At 35.1% G+C, this 20,722-nt stretch overlaps 3 protein-coding genes and 1 pseudogene across 7 annotated transcripts in view; 3 read left to right on the plus strand and 1 right to left on the minus strand.

The window, feature by feature from the left end:
- The first annotated feature begins 134 nt into the window (after positions 1–134).
- On the plus strand, positions 135–1,588 carry LOC144851100 (epoxide hydrolase 1-like). Its single transcript, XM_078708627.1, has one exon. The coding sequence runs from the start codon at positions 208–210 to the stop codon at positions 1,576–1,578; it is 1,371 nt and encodes a 456-aa protein (XP_078564753.1). The 5' UTR covers positions 135–207; the 3' UTR covers positions 1,579–1,588.
- A 10-nt stretch (positions 1,589–1,598) lies between these two features.
- LOC144851099 (epoxide hydrolase 1 pseudogene) lies at positions 1,599–8,488 on the plus strand (annotated as a pseudogene). 2 transcript variants are annotated; one of them, XR_013614145.1, is made up of 2 exons: positions 1,599–3,956; positions 8,478–8,488. The product of XR_013614145.1 is annotated as an epoxide hydrolase 1 pseudogene, transcript variant X2 (transcript). The 2 variants fall into 2 exon arrangements; XR_013614144.1 differs by lacking the exon at positions 8,478–8,488 and having other exon boundaries at positions 1,599–4,099.
- Positions 4,735–16,642, plus strand: LOC144851087 (uncharacterized). Of its 2 annotated transcripts, none has more exons than XM_078708610.1 (16): positions 4,735–4,869; positions 5,405–5,822; positions 6,224–6,357; positions 6,672–6,867; positions 7,304–7,419; positions 7,576–7,606; positions 7,695–7,887; positions 8,247–8,444; positions 8,608–8,824; positions 8,971–9,251; positions 9,540–9,672; positions 9,875–9,935; positions 10,031–10,205; positions 10,449–10,676; positions 10,918–10,985; positions 11,071–16,642. In XM_078708610.1, the coding sequence occupies exons 2-16, from the start codon at positions 5,427–5,429 to the stop codon at positions 14,197–14,199; spliced, it is 5,556 nt and encodes a 1,851-aa protein (XP_078564736.1). In that variant the 5' UTR covers positions 4,735–4,869; positions 5,405–5,426; the 3' UTR covers positions 14,200–16,642. The 2 variants fall into 2 exon arrangements, with proteins under 2 accessions (XP_078564736.1, XP_078564737.1); XM_078708611.1 differs by having other exon boundaries at positions 4,784–4,857.
- A 2,558-nt stretch (positions 16,643–19,200) lies between these two features.
- The window catches only part of LOC144851093 (ATP-binding cassette sub-family G member 1-like), a 30,696-nt gene continuing 29,174 nt past the window's right edge, over positions 19,201–20,722 (minus strand). For both annotated transcript variants that reach the window (XM_078708617.1, XM_078708618.1), the window contains 2 exons: positions 20,127–20,285; positions 19,201–19,880 (listed from right to left, as the gene is read on the minus strand). In XM_078708617.1, the coding sequence (XP_078564743.1) occupies positions 19,533–19,880; positions 20,127–20,285 (507 nt within the window). In that variant the 3' untranslated portion in view covers positions 19,201–19,532. The remainder of the gene's footprint in view (positions 19,881–20,126; positions 20,286–20,722) is intronic.

Here is a 20,722-nt window from a genome sequence, read left to right on the forward strand (position 1 = left end):
CTACTATAGATTATACATTTTCTGTAACTCGAGAACCGTGGAATGTGTACACTATTTAAATAGTCATAGTTCAAATCAAGCGTGATAAAAACCCATTGTAGGCTAGAATACAAAGCAAACATTCGATAATTTGGTACGATTGTACACTTTACGTTTGTCCGCTTAACTTCCCTCTCTGTAGTAATCGGTAGAGAACAAGAAATAACGATGATTTTCAAAGTTATATCTGTTTGTGTTTTGCTTCTAGCTGTTGTTGTTGCTCTTATGTTAGGTGGAGTGTTTGATACAGCTCCCGAGCCACCAGAATATGGAGATGGCTGGTGGGGCAAGGGTGAAAGACCTAACACTCCTCCGGATGAGTCCATAGTGCCATTTGAAGTTCAACTTGAACAGTCTGTTTTCAACGACTTGAAATCTAGGATTCGGAATACTCGTTTTGGTGAAGGACTTGAGGACAGTCGCTTTAATTATGGTGTTCGACCAGAGTACATGAGGAAGGTTGCAAAATACTGGCTAAGTAGTTATAATTGGACGAAGCAGCAAGAGGAGATAAACACATTTGATCATTTTAAAACCAACATTGAGGGCTTGGATATACATTTTATGCATGTCAAGCCAACTCTTAAAGCTGGACAGAAAGCGGTTCCATTATTGATGATTCACGGTTGGCCCGGTTCTTTTTATGAATTCTTGAAAATTGCTCCTTTGTTGACAAAAGCCAATGACCAATCTGATGTTGTTTTTGAGCTGATATGTCCGTCTATTCCAGGGTACACATTTTCAGAAGCATCGCATAAAAAAGGTCTTGATGCTTTGGCAGTTGCAAGGATCTTTGACAAGCTAATGAAAAGACTTGGTTTCAGACAGTACTACATCCAAGGTGGTGATTGGGGAGCATATATAATTACTAAAATTGCACTTATCACTCCAAGTTCCATTTTGGGTCTTCACAGCAACATGGCAACGACTCGAGTTCCCTTCCAGACGCTTTTCTTAATGATTGGTAGTTACTTTCCTGGTCTGATATTTAGTTCAAAAGAAGATCAAGATAAGGTATTTCCTGCTGGTGAAAAGATGGCCGATTTGTTGCTTGAAACTGGATACATGCATATACAGGCAACAAAACCAGATACTGTAGGCAGCGCTCTTAATAATTCTCCCATTGGACTAGCGGCATATATATTGGAAAAGTTTTCAACAGCAACAGATGCTAAAGGTCGTGATATGGATGACGGTGGCATTGATAAATACTGGAAATTAGATGAACTACTAACAAACATCATGCTATATTGGATGACAGGTTCCATAACTCCTTCCATGCGATTTTATAAGGAAAACATTGCAAATTCTTTTCAGGAACCGTTTTATAAAATAAATGTTCCATCAGCTGTAGCAGATTTCCCGATGGAGTTTGCTCGTACACCAGAACCATGGGTTCGTAAACAGTATGTTGACCTCGTGCAGTATACTATTATGCCACGTGGAGGTCATTTTGCAGCATTTGAAGAACCTCAGTTACTTGCAGATGATATTCGTAAATTTGTTACGGCCGTCGAATTGAGAACAAAAACACCGTGAACGTTACTGTTTCCTCGTGTTGAACTTCAGTTATATCCTACCACCTATCTAAAATAATTATAATAAACAATTTGAATTCATGTAAAAATCTACCTTTAAATTTTATCTTCTAATGATCCAAATAACATGAAATATTATAAAAATAATTAATTTTTGAGTTGATGGTGAGCGCGTTAATTATCACCATTATACATCACTTTTTCGTTAGATTGGGCTAATTCCAAATGACACGTAATTCGTAATTGACCAACCACATTGTAAGAATACAATCAGGTGTTATAAAATGTTTTAATTTACAGTAGACCATGACAGATTATTTGTGACAGGTTATTCAATAAAACAGAGTTAACAAATGAAAACATACGACACTGATAGTCTTACCCTTTCTTTTCTTTGTTGATAATTGATGGTAAACAATAACTGTGATCTCTTATATTGATAATTACTGTATGTAATGTAAATTACATGTAAAATAAATTAAGTACAGTACAACATTAGGCCTATAATATGGGCTAAATCAAGAAAAAAACATCTTAAATAGACCGTTGAGGGCCTAGCCTACTACTAGGTCAACACGTATTCCACAAACGTCTTAAATGTAGCATTTAAATACACACCAAAGTCAATAAAGTTAGTTATGCCTTTAAGAAAATCAAAACACTGAAATTTCTTATGTATTGTCTGTTTTGGCACTAACGGCCGCCCATACAATTACCAGCAGTTGTGATTGACCTTTAATTGTGCTGTGCACACATGATAACCGAGAACCATGGACTATGGAAACGATAAACATTCATAGTTCAAATCAAGCGTGATAAAACCCATTGTAGGCTTGAATACAAAACAAACATTTGGTACGATTGTACACTTTACGTTTGTCAGCTTAACTTCTTTCTCTATATTAATCGGTAGAGAACAAGAAATAACAATGATTTTCAAAGTTATATCTGTTTGTGTTTTGCTTCTAGCTGTTGTTATTGCTCTTATGTTAGGTGGAGTGTTTGATACGGCTCCCGAGCCACCAGAATATGGAGATGGCTGGTGGGGAAAGGGTGAAAGACCTAACACCCCTCCGGATGAGTCCATAGTGCCATTTGAAGTTCAACTTGAACAGTCTGTTTTCAACGACTTGAAATCTAGGATTCGGAATACTCGTTTTGGTGAAGGACTTGAGGACAGTCGCTTTAATTATGGTGTACGACCAGAGTACATGAGGAAGGTTGCAAAATACTGGCTAAGTAGTTATAATTGGACGAAGCAGCAAGAGAAGATAAACACATTTGATCATTTTAAAACCAACATTGAGGGCTTGGATATACATTTTATGCATGTCAAGCCAACTCTTAAAGCTGGACAGAAAGCGGTTCCATTATTGATGATTCACGGTTGGCCCGGATCTTTTTATGAATTCTTGAAAATTGCTCCTTTGTTGACAAAGGCCAATGACCAATCTGATGTTGTTTTTGAGCTGATATGTCCGTCTATTCCAGGGTACACATTTTCAGAAGCATCGCATAAAAAAGGTCTTGATGCTTTGGCAGTTGCAAGGATCTTTGACAAACTAATGAAAAGACTTGGTTTCAGACAGTACTACATCCAAGGTGGTGATTGGGGAGCATATATAATTACTAAAATTGCACTCATCACTCCAAGTTCCATTTTGGGTCTTCACAGCAACATGGCAACTACTCGACTTCCCCTCCAGCCACTTTTCTTAATGATTGGTAGTTACTTCCCCAGTTTGATATTTAGTTCAAAAGAAGATCAAGATAAGGTATTTCCTGCTGGTGAAAAGATGGCTCATATTATGCTTGAAACTGGATACATGCATATACAGGCAACAAAACCAGATACTGTAAGCAGCGCTCTTAATAATTCTCCAATAGGACTAGCGGCATATATATTAGAAAAGTTTTCGACATGGACAGACCCTAAAGGTCGTGATATGGATGACGGTGGCATTGAAAAAAACTGGAAATTAGATGAACTACTAACAAACATTATGCTATATTGGATGACAGGTTCCATAACTCCTTCCATGAGATTTTATAAGGAAAACATTGCAAATGCTCTTCAGGAACCGTTTTATAAAATAAATGTTCCATCAGCTGTTGCAGATTTCCCGATGGAGTTGTCTCGTACACCAGAACCATGGGTTCGTAAAGAGTATGTTGACCTCATGCAGTATACTACTATGCCACGTGGAGGCCATTTTGCAGCATTTGAAGAACCTCAGTTACTTGCAGATGATATTTGTAAATTTGTTACTGGCGTAGAATTGAGAAAAGTAAAGAAACCATGAACTGTACAGCTGTTTGGCTTGTTGTGATCTTCATACAGTATATCCTACCACACATATCTTAAAATACATAATAATTCATATAATAGTGAACAATTTAATTTTTTTTTTAAATCTACCTTTTTTTAACTATTAGGTTTTAATGATCAAAAACATTTGCAGTAGACAATGACAACTTATTTGCAACAGGTTATTCAATAAAAGAGTGATAATGAAAACATACATTATAACCAGCCTCCTTTCTTGATTGATGGCTAATCAATGAAGATCCGATTGCATCAATGATTGCTGTTTCTCTGTATCTTTAATTGATAATTAGTATATTGTGTAAATTAAATTTCTATAATCACAATGCAGTACTACTACTACCTATATAATAAGGGGTGAACAAGAAATTAAAAAAAATAAAATGTAGGCCTTGGGGGCCTTAACTACAGGTTACATGTGGTGGCCTAGCTAGGGTGGCTAGACTAAGTGTAACTAACCTGAACTAGCCTAGCTGGGCTTACATCAACATTAAATGCTGGTTTCCAAGAGATGCAAAGCTTATATTAATCTCCGCCTCCAACAATACATGCTACTGTATAAACTTTATTATTACTAAACTTGCCTACGGACTCTTAATATAAAATGTTACGCTTAAATTATTACACTGTTTTTGTAGGCCCTAAACTATGCTTTACACACTATAAACCACGTGCAGCTCATTATGCCAATCTACTCCCCCTGTACTGCTCTGCTGGCCCTTCTCACTCTGCGATGCGGCGTCGCGCTCCTCCTCCCCAGCACCGCCGCCGCCGCCACACCACACCCCCCCAACAAGTTTGTCGCCAATAGAGGGCGTGATTTGCTTTTCATGGAGGAAAATAATAAATGAACAAAACCAAAGATAAGTTCAACAGACAGACAGGGCATTCTTGGTTTTATTTGTGTTAATTTTAGGCCTAGATTTACTCAAATAATGGTTTATATGATGTAAGGTAAATCTACAGGTAAGTTTTCTCCTTATTTTGATTAAACGGCCTAGCTAGCCTAGAGAGCTAGGCCTACTACTAGGCTAGCCCCATACACAGGCTACACTAGCCTAGGTAGGAACCGGCCTACCTAGCCTAGGCCCTAAACTAAAGGCTAGTTTATATACACTTACAGGCTAGGCTAGCTCTTTTGTTTCTTTTATTCTAGCTAGGCTCGCCGGCTAGGATTGCTAGGAAGACTAGGCCTACTGCATATGGCCTAGACTTGGTAGCAGTATAGTGTTTTCTTTTTAGTAGGTTTTTCACCCACATAAAAAAACCCAATAAAACACAATAATACTAATATAGGCCTATTGTGTACTGTACGTAGGCTCGTACTAGTTAGTAAAGTAGTAGTAGACCTTGGGCCAAGCAAGGCCTATTATATTATAACATTTAACAAAATATAAAATAGGCCATTTTTGTTTAGCAAACTGGTAGCTAGCCTATGTTAAAAATGTTGAGGCTACACTGCCAACATTCTGATTTGCTAAATACAAAAATTCACTTTCAGATTATCCAGTAAAAGGTGAAGGATGGATAGAACAGAAACCCCAACACAGAAAGAAGAGGAAGCCACCACTGTAAATGAAGAAGCAAAAGCAGAAAAAAAAATCAATATAGAGAATGAAAGGGAAAAATCAATAAAACAAGAGGATGACAAGAATTGCCCTGATGCTTCAGTGGAAGGATCAAAGGTTACTCTTGAGGATAAGCATAAAAGAAAACGAGAAGATGACCTGGATCGCCAATCAAGTGGTGAGCATGATAAAAGCCAGTCACAGCCCAAGAAAGTAAAGTTGACAAAAAGAAAAACAAAGCCAAAAACTGACGATGCTAAAAAAGATGATGGTGATGATGAAGAACCAAAAGTGGAAGCTTGTCTCTTAGGAAAAACGACACTGATGGTTCCAGTTGAAATAGCACAGAATGTAAGCTTTCATATTCAACAATGCAGTGGCGTAAAGGCTATGAGCGCTCACTGACTAAACCCAGGGGCTTATGGGGAACCCTGAGCAGGGCCCAGTGCGAAAAAAAGCATTCAAATATGTTTAAAAGGGCTAAAAATGGGCCAATGCTTCCAGCGTTGGGAGTGCCACTTAGCGGCCTCAAGCCTCTGTGTTACGCCTCTGTGTTACGCCTCTGCGTTATGCCTCACCAATTGCATTTTGTCCGCTAGGTCGTACATTTATTTATTAGTGTTAAAGTAATAAACATTATTAGTAATAAACATATTATTTTGACAAAATCCTGATTTGTATGGTGAAAACTTTTCATTGAAATGTAATAGCCATGAATGGAGAAATATAATAGATTTATATATTTTCCATAGCCATCGATATTTAGTCAAATAATGAGCTTAGAAACCTGGAAGACACATTTAACTGATGAGGAGAGACAGAGGTTATCAAAGTTGCTTCCTGTGTTTCCAGAAAATGATGAACAAGAAAAAGAAATTACCATTGAGTAAGTTTTATTAGTTTTTACTTTAGGGAGCTTTTAGGTTTTTTTGCATTGATCTACTGTAGGATCAGGGACTAGGATTTCATATGGAGGTACTATTTGCAAGTGTTGAGTGTGGTTTGGCAACCGGGCACAATTTAATTGACTCTAGGCCTAGGTAAAGATGACCCTTGTAATCACAGAAATGCACATTTGAACCTCTGTTGTGTTTACAATATAAAATTGTCATCACAAATTAAATGCTCTTTATTATTAGCATACTTTTTATAAACTGTGTTAAATAATGATTTAATCTGTTGACATTTTTAATTTTTCAGAAAACTTTTCAGAGGTGACAATTTCAAATTTGGAAATCCTTTAACCACGTTCGGTAAGAAGCTGAACAATGGCTTCTTAAACCCAGAAATTGCTAAGTATGTGAAGATTAGCCGAAGGGCTAAGTATCGTGAATACAAGTTTCAGCAACAGAAGTATCATCACAGATTGCTGAAAGATGTTTTGATATCAAGACAGGTTATTATTGCATTATTACAAATAATGAATGTTTATGAGTTGAATGGAGAGATCTCGGATTGTTACTGCAGGAGCAAAGCAGTTTTTGGTTATTTCAATGATTAAATTTACTATTGCACAGTCAACATTTTGTATAAAATTTGAAATTGCTGATTATTGCATGACGTGAAAATCCATCCATAGAGTGAACTGTACATCGCATGGCCTAGATTTAAGATCGAAACATCTGTTTAATTGAAAATCTAACAGTCAATCTTTCAACTCAAATATTCAGTCATTGATTCTAGTACATTTACTACTGTTGTGTTTAACTTTGATAATTAGCTAAACAACCATATTCTATTAATACTGTTGATGATCATAATCCTTAGCTCAAATACACTGCTTGGTAGCAATTAATTAGCTTTGGTGACAGGTAAAATTGTATTTATTTCAGAAACTTCTTGCTGCTGCTTTGAGTACAGCGCCAGAAGAACCAATCATTGTAAAGCAGCCTCAACAGTCAGAAATGCACCTGAAATTGGAGAAAAATACCAACAACCGATATAAACAGTAAGTCTAAGTTTGTTATAATTGATGTACTACAATAGCTCAACCAGTAAATGAGATTGGATTTAAATTTAGATTAAAGATAAGACACAGATTACAATTTGTTAGCATTTTTGTTTACTTTTTAATCAAGAGTTTAATTACTATTTTTGACTACAGAGTGTTGAGAGAATGCCGTGAAGAAGCAGGGGTAAGTTTTTATACTATAAAGTTTCAATGAATGGATTGCCAAAGTAAATAATTTAAATTGAAAACATGAATACATTTTTTCTTCCAAGGTTTTGGACACATCTTCAGATGAAGATCCAGATGCTGACAGCTATCAAAATGAGGCACAGATGTCAAAGGTCAACAATGAAGATTTATATTGTTCATTTAACCCGTTCCCAGAATTCCCTCCTACTCCCTTGACTCCACGTGTTCAATCTACATATGCTGCGAAACCTAATCCCAGTGAAGCTTCAAAAAAAGGCAAGTCATAACAATAACAAATAAGTAATTAATAAAACGTTGCAAAATGATTATACGTTTGATTTGATAGCTCATCCAGAGTAGAGTACTTTTGTACTCACTATTGTTTAATCATGGATAGACAAAAATTGAGTTGTTTTAAGTTCTGTCTACACAATCAAACTAGTGTGATGTGCCCAAATATGGTAGTGATATGACATCAAGTCAAGTCCATATAATATGGGCACATCACATTTGTTGTCACATAATGACAGAGTTTAACAAAACAAATTGTAATCATGAAGTTGAAGCTGTACCAAGTGCCCCAAGTTAAAAATAATTCTTCCTTAATCCCAATCATATTTTTTTCACATTTACAGCCCAAGGTCACATAAGTGAACTGAGAACTCATTCCCCTGCTGAGGTATCAGAAGATAACCTTGCAGCTGTCGTTGAGCGCCATCGTAAAAGACGTGCACGTAATGAGGAACACCCAGAGTTAGATACCAACATGATTCAATTACAAGATGTGATTGCAAGAACTTATATGCAAAAGAAATCACCAATAGGAACTCCAGGTAAGAGTCGCCAGTAGAGTTCAAATATTAGTCAATAGTGAACTTCTTACATACATTTAAAAAAAGTGAAATAAAATCCAAATAAATTCATAGATTAGATTACAAACTTGAACATATAATAATATAGAAATATTCTAATCATTTTGATCTTATTTTTCAACAGTACAATCATCAATACTATCATTGCATCACAAAAAGAGGAAAAAAGAGCGAGAAAAAGAGAAGTTAAGGAAGAAGAAACGGAAGTTTACAAAACCCGTAGATATTTCATTATTGAGTAAACTTGATGAAGTGGCAAGTTCGCAAAAGATTCCTCCACCTCAAATACAGCTAATAAAAGAAATACCTCCTAAACCTCCTATGCAGCCTATAGCTAGATTGTAAGTTTGTTTCCAACAATAAACATTATTTCAGTAATATTTGTATGTTATCAATTTTGGCACTAAAGGCTGCCCATAAGTATTACTGTACTACATGTTGTAATTTTCATATAATAGTATATACATATAATTATTATTTCAAACAGCCAACCTTACGGATTATATACCAACTTCTTTCACCTTCTTCGTGAGTGGATAACATCTAACCCAGAGAAGCGTATGCAGCACAGTCGTCTTGAAGAACGAGTAGAAGTGTGGGAAAAATCTCCAACGAGCATGTTGAATCCCTGGTACCCCATAAAGTCATCATGGTGCAAGGTGCTGACAGAAGCCCTAGTTTACCTGAGCAGAGAGCGTAAAGGGTCCCTACCACTGGTGTCTCGTGCTCAATTCATACCAGGAGAGCCACTACACTGGACATGGATAGGTATAGTATTTTATATTAACCTTACAATCAGTGGCATTAACGCGAGAGGCAAAGGCCTCCTGGTTTAGCACCAAGGTGCCCTCCATTGCTGGGGGTAGATGCAGTGGGCTGCTCATGCTCTGGGGTCCCTGGGTTTAGCCAGTGAGCGCTCATAGCCATTACACCACTAGATACAATGTAAGAAGAGTTCAAAATTGTAGGTAAAAAAGTTGCAAGTTTTAAGCTTTAATTGCTTTTCTTTGTATCTGCAGCAGTTGCCTTTATTTTTTACACATTCTGCTTTTGCAGGAACTGGAAATGGAGACAGTGAAGATGAATTAGCAAACCTCTTTAAACAATGGATGACTTATTCAACTGATGATAAAATCAACTTTACAGCAGACACTTCAGACAAGAAAGACCACATACCAAGCCCAAGAGTGTAAGTTAATTCTTTGTTGCAAGAGACACCAACCAGTTCATTCGTGGCCTACTGATTCAGATGATGAATTGCATTGTGAAATCCATCTCGGAATGGCAACACATCAATGATGATAATGATGTGTAATAAGTGATGGTGTAATAGCGTAATGCTTTCCTATTTTTATTATGATTAATTGTATTAAGATGTCATTTTTCAACAGAAAAACAGAATATGTTGTGAAGCCAACTACCGCAGAAGAGAAAGCATTTTTTAGGGAACAGGTGACGCATTTTATCATACTTTATAGATATTATAATGTTTAAAAAACTGTATATGCTTGCTTTTATAAACAGATATTTTTGCTTTCTTGTAATAGGAAAAACTGCGCTATGAACAACCACATAAAGCTTTCACATATCGTATGCATGGCTATGAATCAGTCGTTGGCCCAGTAAAAGGAGTGTTTGCTAAAGAAATGTCTCTGAATCGTGCTAGGGAACATTCTTTGCTTGTCTCAAAACGACCACCATATGTTACGATTCTTAGCCTTGGTAAGTTTTAAATACTCCATAATTCAAATCTATGGTAAGATTGTCATTAACACTGGTATATTTCAAAGTAATAATAACAATTAGAGTACTGTTTTGAAATATAAATAAATAAAATTTAAAATTAAACATGTTATCAAAATGTCTGAGTCAAGAGCTTAAATTAGAGTGGTCTTCTAAAACTAAGCTGCCAATGATGTAAATTGTTCGAAGTCAATTGTCACTTTTAAATCTATGTCTCATCAGTTCGTGATTCTGTGGCAAGACTACCAAATGGAGAAGGTACAAGAGCAGAGGTCTGTGAACTGCTTAAGGATTCTCAGTTCCTAGCAGAAGCTCCTGATGTGCAGATAAATACAGTTGTAAGTGGTGCTCTGGATAGGTTACACTACGAGAAAGACCCAAGTGTGAAATTTGATGTCAACAGAAGGCTCTGGATCTTTTTACACAGAGGACGATCTGAAGTAGAATTTGGTAAGGAAAAATAATATATACTCTGTATTAGTATACAACTCTGTATTAGTATACACAGATTGAATTAAAAAGAAAATACTTATTCTTCTGCCACAATGTATAAGGTAGTGTGCTACTTAATTGTATTCTCTTTTTTGGATGTATGTCTGGTTAAGTCCATGAAAACACTTGATATACAGAATTCTTGATACATTTGGCAAACAATTGAATTATTACTGTATACAATTTATAAATTTTACAGAGCGTATCCATCAAGAACAAGGAGCAGCTGCAAAAGCTAAGAAAGCAATGTTGAAGCAAACTAAAGTGGTAAGTAATCATTTTATTCAGGCATTCTTTCACGTAGCAAATCACTAAATAGATGCTAATTTCAAATGTTTGATTTATATTATAGAAATCTGTTATTAAAGACGCCTTGATGAAAGCACCACAGAACCACCCTCCAAATGTTATGAGTGATAGTAGTAACGATAGTCTGGCAAGCAGTAGTATTCCATTAGACAGTTCCCATGGTGTTTCTCCAGTGTCATCTATTCTTTGCCATCAGTTAACCTCAAAGAGCTCTCTTATAAATATGCAAAGTCCAGCAACCACACCCCCAGCTAGCATGCCAGGACTGACGAACGTTAGTAGCTCTCACTACAGTAGTACCAGCAGTGTAGGTCCACAAAAGTCAAGCCATAATTCTTCTGGAGCGCAAACAGTGGCTCAGCAGCTTGCGTTACAAGCAGGGAAAGCTAAACAGCTTCAATTAAGTGCATCTCAAGCATCTCTCTCAGCTATTCAAGCTCAGATTATGGCACAACAATCACGGCAGGCTGATGTTCCTGTAACAACTGGTGTAGTGAAAACTTCTCCACTACCGCTTTCCAGTATGTTGTCACCTATTGGCGGTACACAACCTAGACCTATGGTCAGAATGCCCGCAACAGGAAACCTAACAGCGTTAGAAGTTCTTCAGACTCAAGCTATGCATTATCAAAACCTTAGAATGGAACAACCACCAAGTATGATTCCGCCAATGCCAACTCAAAATAAAGACAATAAAGCCAAAAAGCAAGCTGCACAGATCAACGCTGTTTTTCAACAAGGATTGGGTCTAAAGAAAGACGGTTTACATCAGGTATTTCCACAACAATTAAATATTGCTCTTGCGCTTGCAGGGCTTCAAGGTAATGTCACTTCAGAAGCAAATGTACAGAACATAAACAAAGCAACATCACAATTGGCTCACCAAGGTGGCATAAGTCTTCTTACAGGTGGGACTATGATTCATAATAATTCCAGTGCTGCTCAAGAAGCAAAACCCACTCAAAACACTTCTGCAGTAACGTCACTTGTCCAGCACCAACAGAAAGTTGCATCATCACTTCCGGCTGGTGTTACAAATGTATTTGCTACATCAGCTGGACAAAAGATGTATGTACTTGGAAGTAAGGGTGGCACCCCAGCTGCAATCCAACTTACTAGTGGTAAGCCAACACCTGTTTTGAGAGTCAAAACACCAACGTCAACGATTGTATCACCACCAGTTGTTGACAGCCAATCTGCAACAATCAGTGCCATTGCAGCTGCTCTTGGAAAAAGCTCTACAAGTCGCAAACAGGCTACAGTAAGTGCTATTATTCAGCAAGCTCAGAGAGCTCAAATACCATTGCAAGCAGTTCAAAGTACCCTTCCAAAAGTAAGAGTTCCCTCACCACTGTCTGAAACACCTTCAACAGCAGCTAAACAGACTAGAATCCCACCAGTTTCAACTATTTTTAAACAAGCGTCAGGGGATCAACTGCATGCTAATGTAAATGTTTTGACTTCAGTGGATGGAAAAAAGACTGCTAGTGTACCAGTATCTTTACTTTTACAAAGCTCTCAATCTGGAACGCTTGATAATATTTCCAAAGGATCCCATCCTGTGATTCATGGTACTACAAGTCTAAATCAAAAAGAAATGATTTTACATATTCCTGGAGCCAAACTAGTTCAAGCCAACCCAAGATTAATAAGTAACATGTTAGCTGCTGGTGCAACTGTTAAGAAGTCTCCAATTGTCTCGACTAGATCTGAGAGTCCTGCCACTAGTCCTGCCACAGAAGTATCAATATCTAAACCGCAGGTTGTGATGGCTGTTCCTTTCTCAAGCTTTCATCAGCAGGCGCCAAGGCATCCTTTATCACTTGCATCATCACAAAATTTACAAATGGAAACAAAAGGAACGATTCCTTCATTCAGTACATTCTCCTTAAGTAAAGGTCAATTTCTCCCACCAGGAAGCAAACCTATTACAAATGTAGTAATATCCAGTGCTTCAGCTTCCTCACCCGCTTCTACTGCTATGCAACCTATTTCTTTCATCAGACCACCTGGGTCTAATACATTACAAAAGCTGTCAATGGGACAGGTTGGAATATCATTGACGCACACAATCCCAACACCATCTATGGTTAGGCTAACAAGTAAACAACCTTCATTCCAGGAGGCTTCTGGAACTGTTACACAAAGTACTGGTATTATGACCACATCTGATGCAAAATTGGTAGCTAAACGTACCAAAGTGAGTGGTGCTATCAATATTGGGCCAAGGAACATAATTCTGTCATCAGTCACTGGGAATACACAAACAATCACTGGGAATACACAAATGATATCAAATCCTATTCCTGTACCTAAAGCCATTTCTTCTTTCGTTAAGACTTCATCTGGTTCTACACCTGTGCAATCTGAAGCACTTGCATTTCAGAAATGTTTTGCACAGACTATTCACAGATTGCCAACTGCTAAGAATCTACAGCTGTCAACTGCACAATTGGAATCACAGGTGAAACCTTCAACTTTAGGACCACGTTCCAGTGTCACTCAGATTACACATGGTGTGCCCCAAGTTGTCTCCAAGTCTGTAGTAACTCCCTCTGGTTTGAAACTTGCACTCGGTCAGAGTATTCACCGTCCAAGTCATGTGCTGACATCTATTCCTTTGTCTACTAAGGCTCTAGCAATCACTAGGTCTCAAGCGGGTGTACTTTATTCGTCCACTCTGACACAAGTCCCGACAACATCAAGTGGTTCCAAGGAGGCACAGGTGCTTAAAACCTCAAATATAGATTTCACCAAACAGAAAGTGACATCTGAAATGCAATCTGCAGTCTCTACATCTTCTGAAAAGGCTGTGACAACACCAAGTGATCCAGCACCGACAACCTCTGTATCTACATCTGTACCACCATCAACCACTATTGCTGGTGAATCAGTAATGCCTACTTTAGCAGTTGCAGCGCAATGCAAGACTAATCCAGTCAAAAGTTTTGCACTATCTGTCGATACGACTACTCCTACAAAAAGTCAAATATCAGTTTCAAAGACACCTCCTTCATCAACAGGAGGAAGGAAATCACCTAGACTTGCCGCGGCTGCAGCTGCCGCCGCAGCAGCAGCCGCCTCTAATCCGTCAGGTGGTTCAGGAACAGAAAACAGTAAATATGGGGTACAAAAGGGTTCTAAAAACAAAGACGTCGAAAAAAAGACCTGATCAATGTAACGAAAGAATAATGAAATGTGATATTAACCAGGAATTTATTAAGTATGCTCATTTTGTTACTAACCTACTAAAATTTTCATCTCTCCCAGACACACATTTGCTGGCTGCCTGCAGTGGAAACTTTAGAGAGTAAGAAAACATGTGGGACCTTTTGGATGTTGACTATGGTACATATATTGTACATTTATTCTAAGAAACTAATTAATTTTTTACACAATGTGCTTGAAATGTATTATTTAAACAGGGATAATAAATTATGTATAATAATGCTTTTTATTGTATGTTCCTGAATATATTTTTATTAAAGCATGACACTATGACTTGTACTGTTGATTGCATTCTTCTTATGCTCCATCTACCATTATTCTATTCCAAAGGTCATAGGTGTTTCTATATAAGTTCAGGCTACTGTTCTTAACAACTGGGTAGACGGTCAAAGCAATTCCAAATCCGTAGTGCAGCATCCGCCCCAAAAAACAATTTACAACATATTTTGATCTCTTTCAAACATTTTATTCACTCTAAAAAAGCTTTTAAATGCAAGCCCATCTTTGTGTACATGCTATATTTTGTATGAATTTAACTTCAGCCTTTTTCACCACCAATACAATTTTTTACTATTCAAATAGAATAGTTCAAAGGTTAAATTTAGTTTAAAACTCTTACAGGACTATGTAGTTTATACATATATAGTTTATATATATTTCTTTATACTATATCTTTCGTATAATTTCATATAATAAAAGCATTATAAGTTATGTGTCAACAAATATTTTTATAAAGTAATTTATTAGATAATTTATGTTACCTAGAAATTCATGGATAGCAATTTAAGAATCAAACCACAGAAGTAATCAATCGTAATAGTATCCTGCCAATAATATTAAAAGTTTAAAACTAAACTTGATAAGATTTTCCACAACAGAAAGGAGTATTTGGATTACAAAAGTCTGTTAATCGCAACAGAATCTTCTATGTATTTTCTTTTCACCAAAAGGCATCATTACTAAATTACATGTACAAAATATTACATGTACTTTATCCAATCTTATTTTTGTATTTACAATTATCAACGAATAATCTTAAATATTTCTAGCTTCCTATTTAAAGCTGCTTAACAAACATCAAGAATTAACAAGAGTGAGAGACTGTAATAGTCAGCTTTACTCTTCAAAACCATCTCATCCCAATGCTAATAATGCATATCAGGGTTCAAAGTTCAGAGATCACTTTAGCATGATATAATTGAGGTAATTATATAACATTGGCAAGAATTTTCTTTCAGCCAGCACAAATCTTGTTCAAGCTTGGTTCACACAGTACATGTAATGCAAGTTAGTCGAATTACGACAGTTTGGAGGATCCATTGCATCGTGATTGTTCAAATTACTTGTGTTGCGCTTGCGTCCTTGTGAAAACCAAGCTTTAGGAAGCATGCATTATTCTACTGCAGTACTTTCTTTTGTTTTTGTTTTACTGTACACATAATAATATTGCAGACACCATGCAAAATAGTTACTGCAGTAGAAGATTGTTCAGTTCTATGTTCAAACTGATGAACTATTATATAAAAGTTGCAACAAACAAATGCAAATACATAGTAGAAAGGTGTATAAAATGTATACAATTATAGATATAGTTTAAATTCAAGATTATAGACATACCAACCTAAAGAGAATATGATGAAGGGACTGGGATTATCTCGTTCTTCTCAGACAAATAAAAGGTAACAATACCAAGTTTAACATAAACCAATCAGATTGTCATATGACTGTGCATAACATACATTTGTGGGGATTTTTGTATTTAGGCCTATGCTTATTGGTTAAAATTTGGTAGAATAAGTTTATAATATAAGAGTATCATTCTACAGTTGTATACACAACATTTCTATTAAGACATCACTATAGTGACGAACCACTACCACCACAACAGGTATTGGTTTTATATGGTTTATAAGAAGATAGGAAAACCAATAATAATCAATATATTATAATTACTCATATGCATATTTAAGGATTACAATTCCTCTTCCCACTACCCACCTCCCCAACCATACAGTAGATTTCTATACACACTTACACTAGAAACAAACTCTAGAAGGCAGGAAAGTTGGTCTCCAACCAAAGATCCCCTAGCTCCATTAAAAATAACTTGCCACTGTATTATCAAGCTTGATAATAATAATAATTTTGTAGGAAATTCTATATTTCCAAGATCATGTACTGCACTTACAGTAGTCCTTAAGTATTCCCTTTACAATTTCCAAAACTATAACCTTTCAATTGAATAAGTAAAAACAAATCTTACCAAGATAAAAGATTATATAAATCTACAACCCTATACAGACAAGATAATTTGATGAAACAAAGAAAACAAAGTAAATGTTTGGTCCTGAATAGAGTAGCACACTCATACTAGCAAATACAATTAATATGCATTACTTAAAACCACCTATACTATTTACAATTATTGTAATTGTTGATTTTTTTTCAAAACACACTCTTAATTAAAAATAACAGACACATTTTGCATTGATTATAAGATTGAGGTTGTTTTTTTATAGCAGGGTTTTTATGTTATTGTTTAAAGTTCTCATATTCTTCTCGCAGACTTTCTTTGTTCAATTAAGCCTATCCAAATAATACTTCTAAAATATGAATGATAACTTGTCTTCCACATTATGAAATCTATTCATCATAACAAGTAATAATCATCCAACTAAAACTTGGACATTCTCTGACCAAAATACTTTTAACATTTGTAGACCAGTAGAAACTTGGATACAGCTTTCCTAGTTATAGCCTACATTCTATTAAAATAAATGTAGAGACAAATATTAGGCCTACTGATTAATCCAAAGAGCACACTTCTCCAAACCATCTTTATATTTTATGAACCAATGATTTTCATTGGTTCCTAATATTAATTAAAATAAGTAAAAACTATTCAAATCATCCAATAAAACACAGGATACTTGAAATTACAGCCTACATAAAATAATAAAATTTAAGCTAATTAACTCTTTAGTGTTTGAAAATCTCAAACAAGTACAATTTTACATTGCATTGATAGGCATACTTATATAGAACATCAACATGTAATATGTTATCAACTGATCTATTCTAGCCCACTCTGTTACTAGTTGCTAAATATACCATATATAATTATTGAGTAAATGATAATATTATGTTCAATAATTCTATACTAAACAAAAGAAAAGAAGAAATTAGCCTAATGTACTTTGTACAGCTATGCAATGTTCAATAAATGCAGACTAAAAATGAACGGTTATGCAACCTATTCACCTTGAAGGTTAAAGGTCAATATATGATTTGAAATCTTAGGTCAAATGTAATTCCATCACCTTTGGTTAAACAATAAGTTTTAATGGTTCTAATTGCAGAAGGTAAAAAATTGATCTGAGACCGAACATCCACTTTAACAGACTGAAGATCGAGGGTTCCTTCATCTTTGGATAAAGATTAAAGATGTATTGTCCCCCAAAAACATGAAAAATGAAGATTAATTAAATCAGACTTTGAATATGTTATTTTTTAAATAAAGTTAATCACTTCCATAGAAAAAAAAAACGAAAAAAATAATGTTTTCACTTGTAAAATGACAAAATAAATGGTTAAATTCAACCAAAAATCCATTGGCTGACAGCCAATTTGACCATTTTTTGCTTTAAATTACATTTTTTCAGGCAAATACATTTTTTTCTGATCCAATTTTTGGTCAAAGTATGTTACATTAAAATGGAATATTCAAAACAATTTTTGTTAAGAATTATTTTTTCAGGGGGACAATACATCTTTAAGGTTGTAATTGCAGAAGGTTAAAGCAAATGACCTGCACTAAATAAGTTAGAACAAAATGGTAAAGCATAAAAAGAATCAACAGCAACAGTATATGCTTATTTACTAGGCTTTTACTTATTATATTTATACACTAAAACTGATTGTAATTCCGTAAAATTTGCAAATCCAAAAAAAAAATCTTGAAGAGGTGAGCTGCGCTATATATAACATGAAATTCTACAAATTTATAATAATAGCTGATTCATGAAATCATTATTAAAATTTGCCTCACAAAGGCAATTATATCTTAATAAAATATATTTATATATTTCTAAAAATTGTTCTGCAAACTTCAATTTAGACACACATAATTTTGTATATATACAATTAAATACATACAACTATGGATGGATAAAACATATCATATTTGAAGGTCAAAGTTGAATGTTCCCCTAAATGTACAATATTATTATAATAGATAAATTATTATTCAATAATAATATATGATCAAATCAAGTAAGCACTCTAAATATATGTACAAATTACAATTATCGGTAAGCAATTGTACTTGATAAATTTGAATAACATAGTTGCAACAGTTATCTGTATCAGCCTCAAGATTAAAATAATTTTCAAAAAAAAAAAAAGTTTGGCAAGAATATAATAAGCGATGGCTGGACAACTCAATATTTACATTTGGCTGTAAAATGTTGGAACATTCAATCACACTATTGCCATGGAATCCGTCATTTTCAATCTTAGACTCTGTTCACACTCTTAGAGACACGGTGTTTAAGAATACTACGCTGTTGTGTCTGTACAGTGAGTATTATATGTCAACGCTGAACTGTATTAGTGAAACAGTCTACTGTACTGTTTAGCATACAGTGCAATTCAGCGTTGTATTTTATTAGTAATACCATTTCCTATTATGAAGGAACAATAGGTGTTGCCCTCGGTCTGAACAACTTTGTTTTTTTCTGTGAGGAATCCTGTTCCTCTCTTTAGAAGGCATGTGGTTTAATAAAGATGTGTCCTTTGCAGACAGGTGAAGATACATTGTAGTACTTTCTTATAATAAAAATGTTTTCTTTGCTATAAACCCTGGAGAAAGAAACTTTATCCATGTTGTACAAAAGTTTTGTCTGACTGCAAAAAGCTGCATTTCAAGAACATTTTTGTACACATTTTATGCTGACTTTAACTATTGTTGATAGGCACACTTACAGATGTTAGCAACATAATGTAAATAACATAGAAAAGTTTGACTGCAAACAATTGTGATTGTGATTGGTTTTTTATACATAGGATATATTTAACTGTAGCCAATATCCAATAGTCTGTCTGCAAAAGGTTGCAGTCAGAGATTTTTTTAATGTGATACAGTATGTAGAATTATGACTGATTGTATAACTGAATGAAAATATTTTGTTTATATTGCCTTCCCTTGTAAATGTGTAAAAGGAAACAGTATAAGCCAATATTTGTATGAGACTATTCCAATTTAAAAACACTGTAATATTACTGGCTAACCTTCAAGCGAATTCGTAGCGCAATGTATGTGAAAAAGCGCAATACAACAAAGAACGATAAAAGTATAAGGAATGCGACGTAAACTTTGCCATTATTGACATCAAACTCGTTCAGTACGTCCTCACTTGTTTTGAACAAGCACTCATCACCAGCTTCGCAATGTAGATCCCCACGGTCATTACCATATATGGATATGAGGACACCCTGGAACGAATAACGTATGTAGGATATATAGGACATCCACTGAAGGTAGTTTGGTATTGTGTTGAACGTCACAAAGAATCCAGAGAAAAGAAGCACAGGAATACTGCTAACTGGTCCAATAAACACAGCAAGCTAGAAAAATGATAAAGTACTAAATGTTAATAAAATGATTACAAAAAAAATCAAACCGAATTGATTCAGATAATTAAATTTAAATTATTTAAATTCGAGAATAAGTTTGATAAAAACTAATAAAAAGTCTGAATTGTGTTTTTTTAGTGCAGGTAATTAAAATATATTTAAAATACTTTTTCATAAACATACAAAACATTTAAATATTTATACGAGTTAATGTTTGTTTGTTATTAAGTATGTTACCTCCATTGTTGTTGCAGCTGCTCCTATAAGCAGACCAAGAGATTGAGCGACGAATGACGTCAATATTGATATCGCGACAAACATAGAGAATCTGCCGGCATCATGGGGTTGTCCTGTCATAAAGTAGACTATAGTGCAGTAAATAACAGGAAGCACCACCTGTCAATACAAACACAATATCAGTCAAAATAGGTGAATATTCCTTGTATGAGTTTTAATTTCATTTATTACTATTCAAGTCAAGCACACATGATTTGAAATTCTAGGTGTTTGTGCAAGTTAAAATAAAATACAGATTTAATACAACAACTTCCAGGTTAAAAGTTAGTATAAAATACAGTAGTTAAAAATTGGTTTATATTGGTTAAAAGTAAGCACTGAAAAAGTAGAATTCAAAACAAACAAACTTAATTATTGTTTTTACTGAAGAGAAGAAGAACAAATGCCACAGTTATCTTGTGAAATAAACTGAAATATTGTACAGTGCATAATTTCTCCTCTCCAGCAATGGTAGATCACAACATTTGATACAAGACAAGTTAAATTATAATTATTTTCTTTTAACATAATTCAGCAACTCATCTGGCTGTATAACA

This window comes from Antedon bifida, chromosome 8 (assembly GCF_963402885.1).
Source record: "Antedon bifida chromosome 8, ecAntBifi1.1, whole genome shotgun sequence".
NCBI classification, from domain to species: Eukaryota; Metazoa; Echinodermata; class Crinoidea; order Comatulida; family Antedonidae; genus Antedon; species Antedon bifida.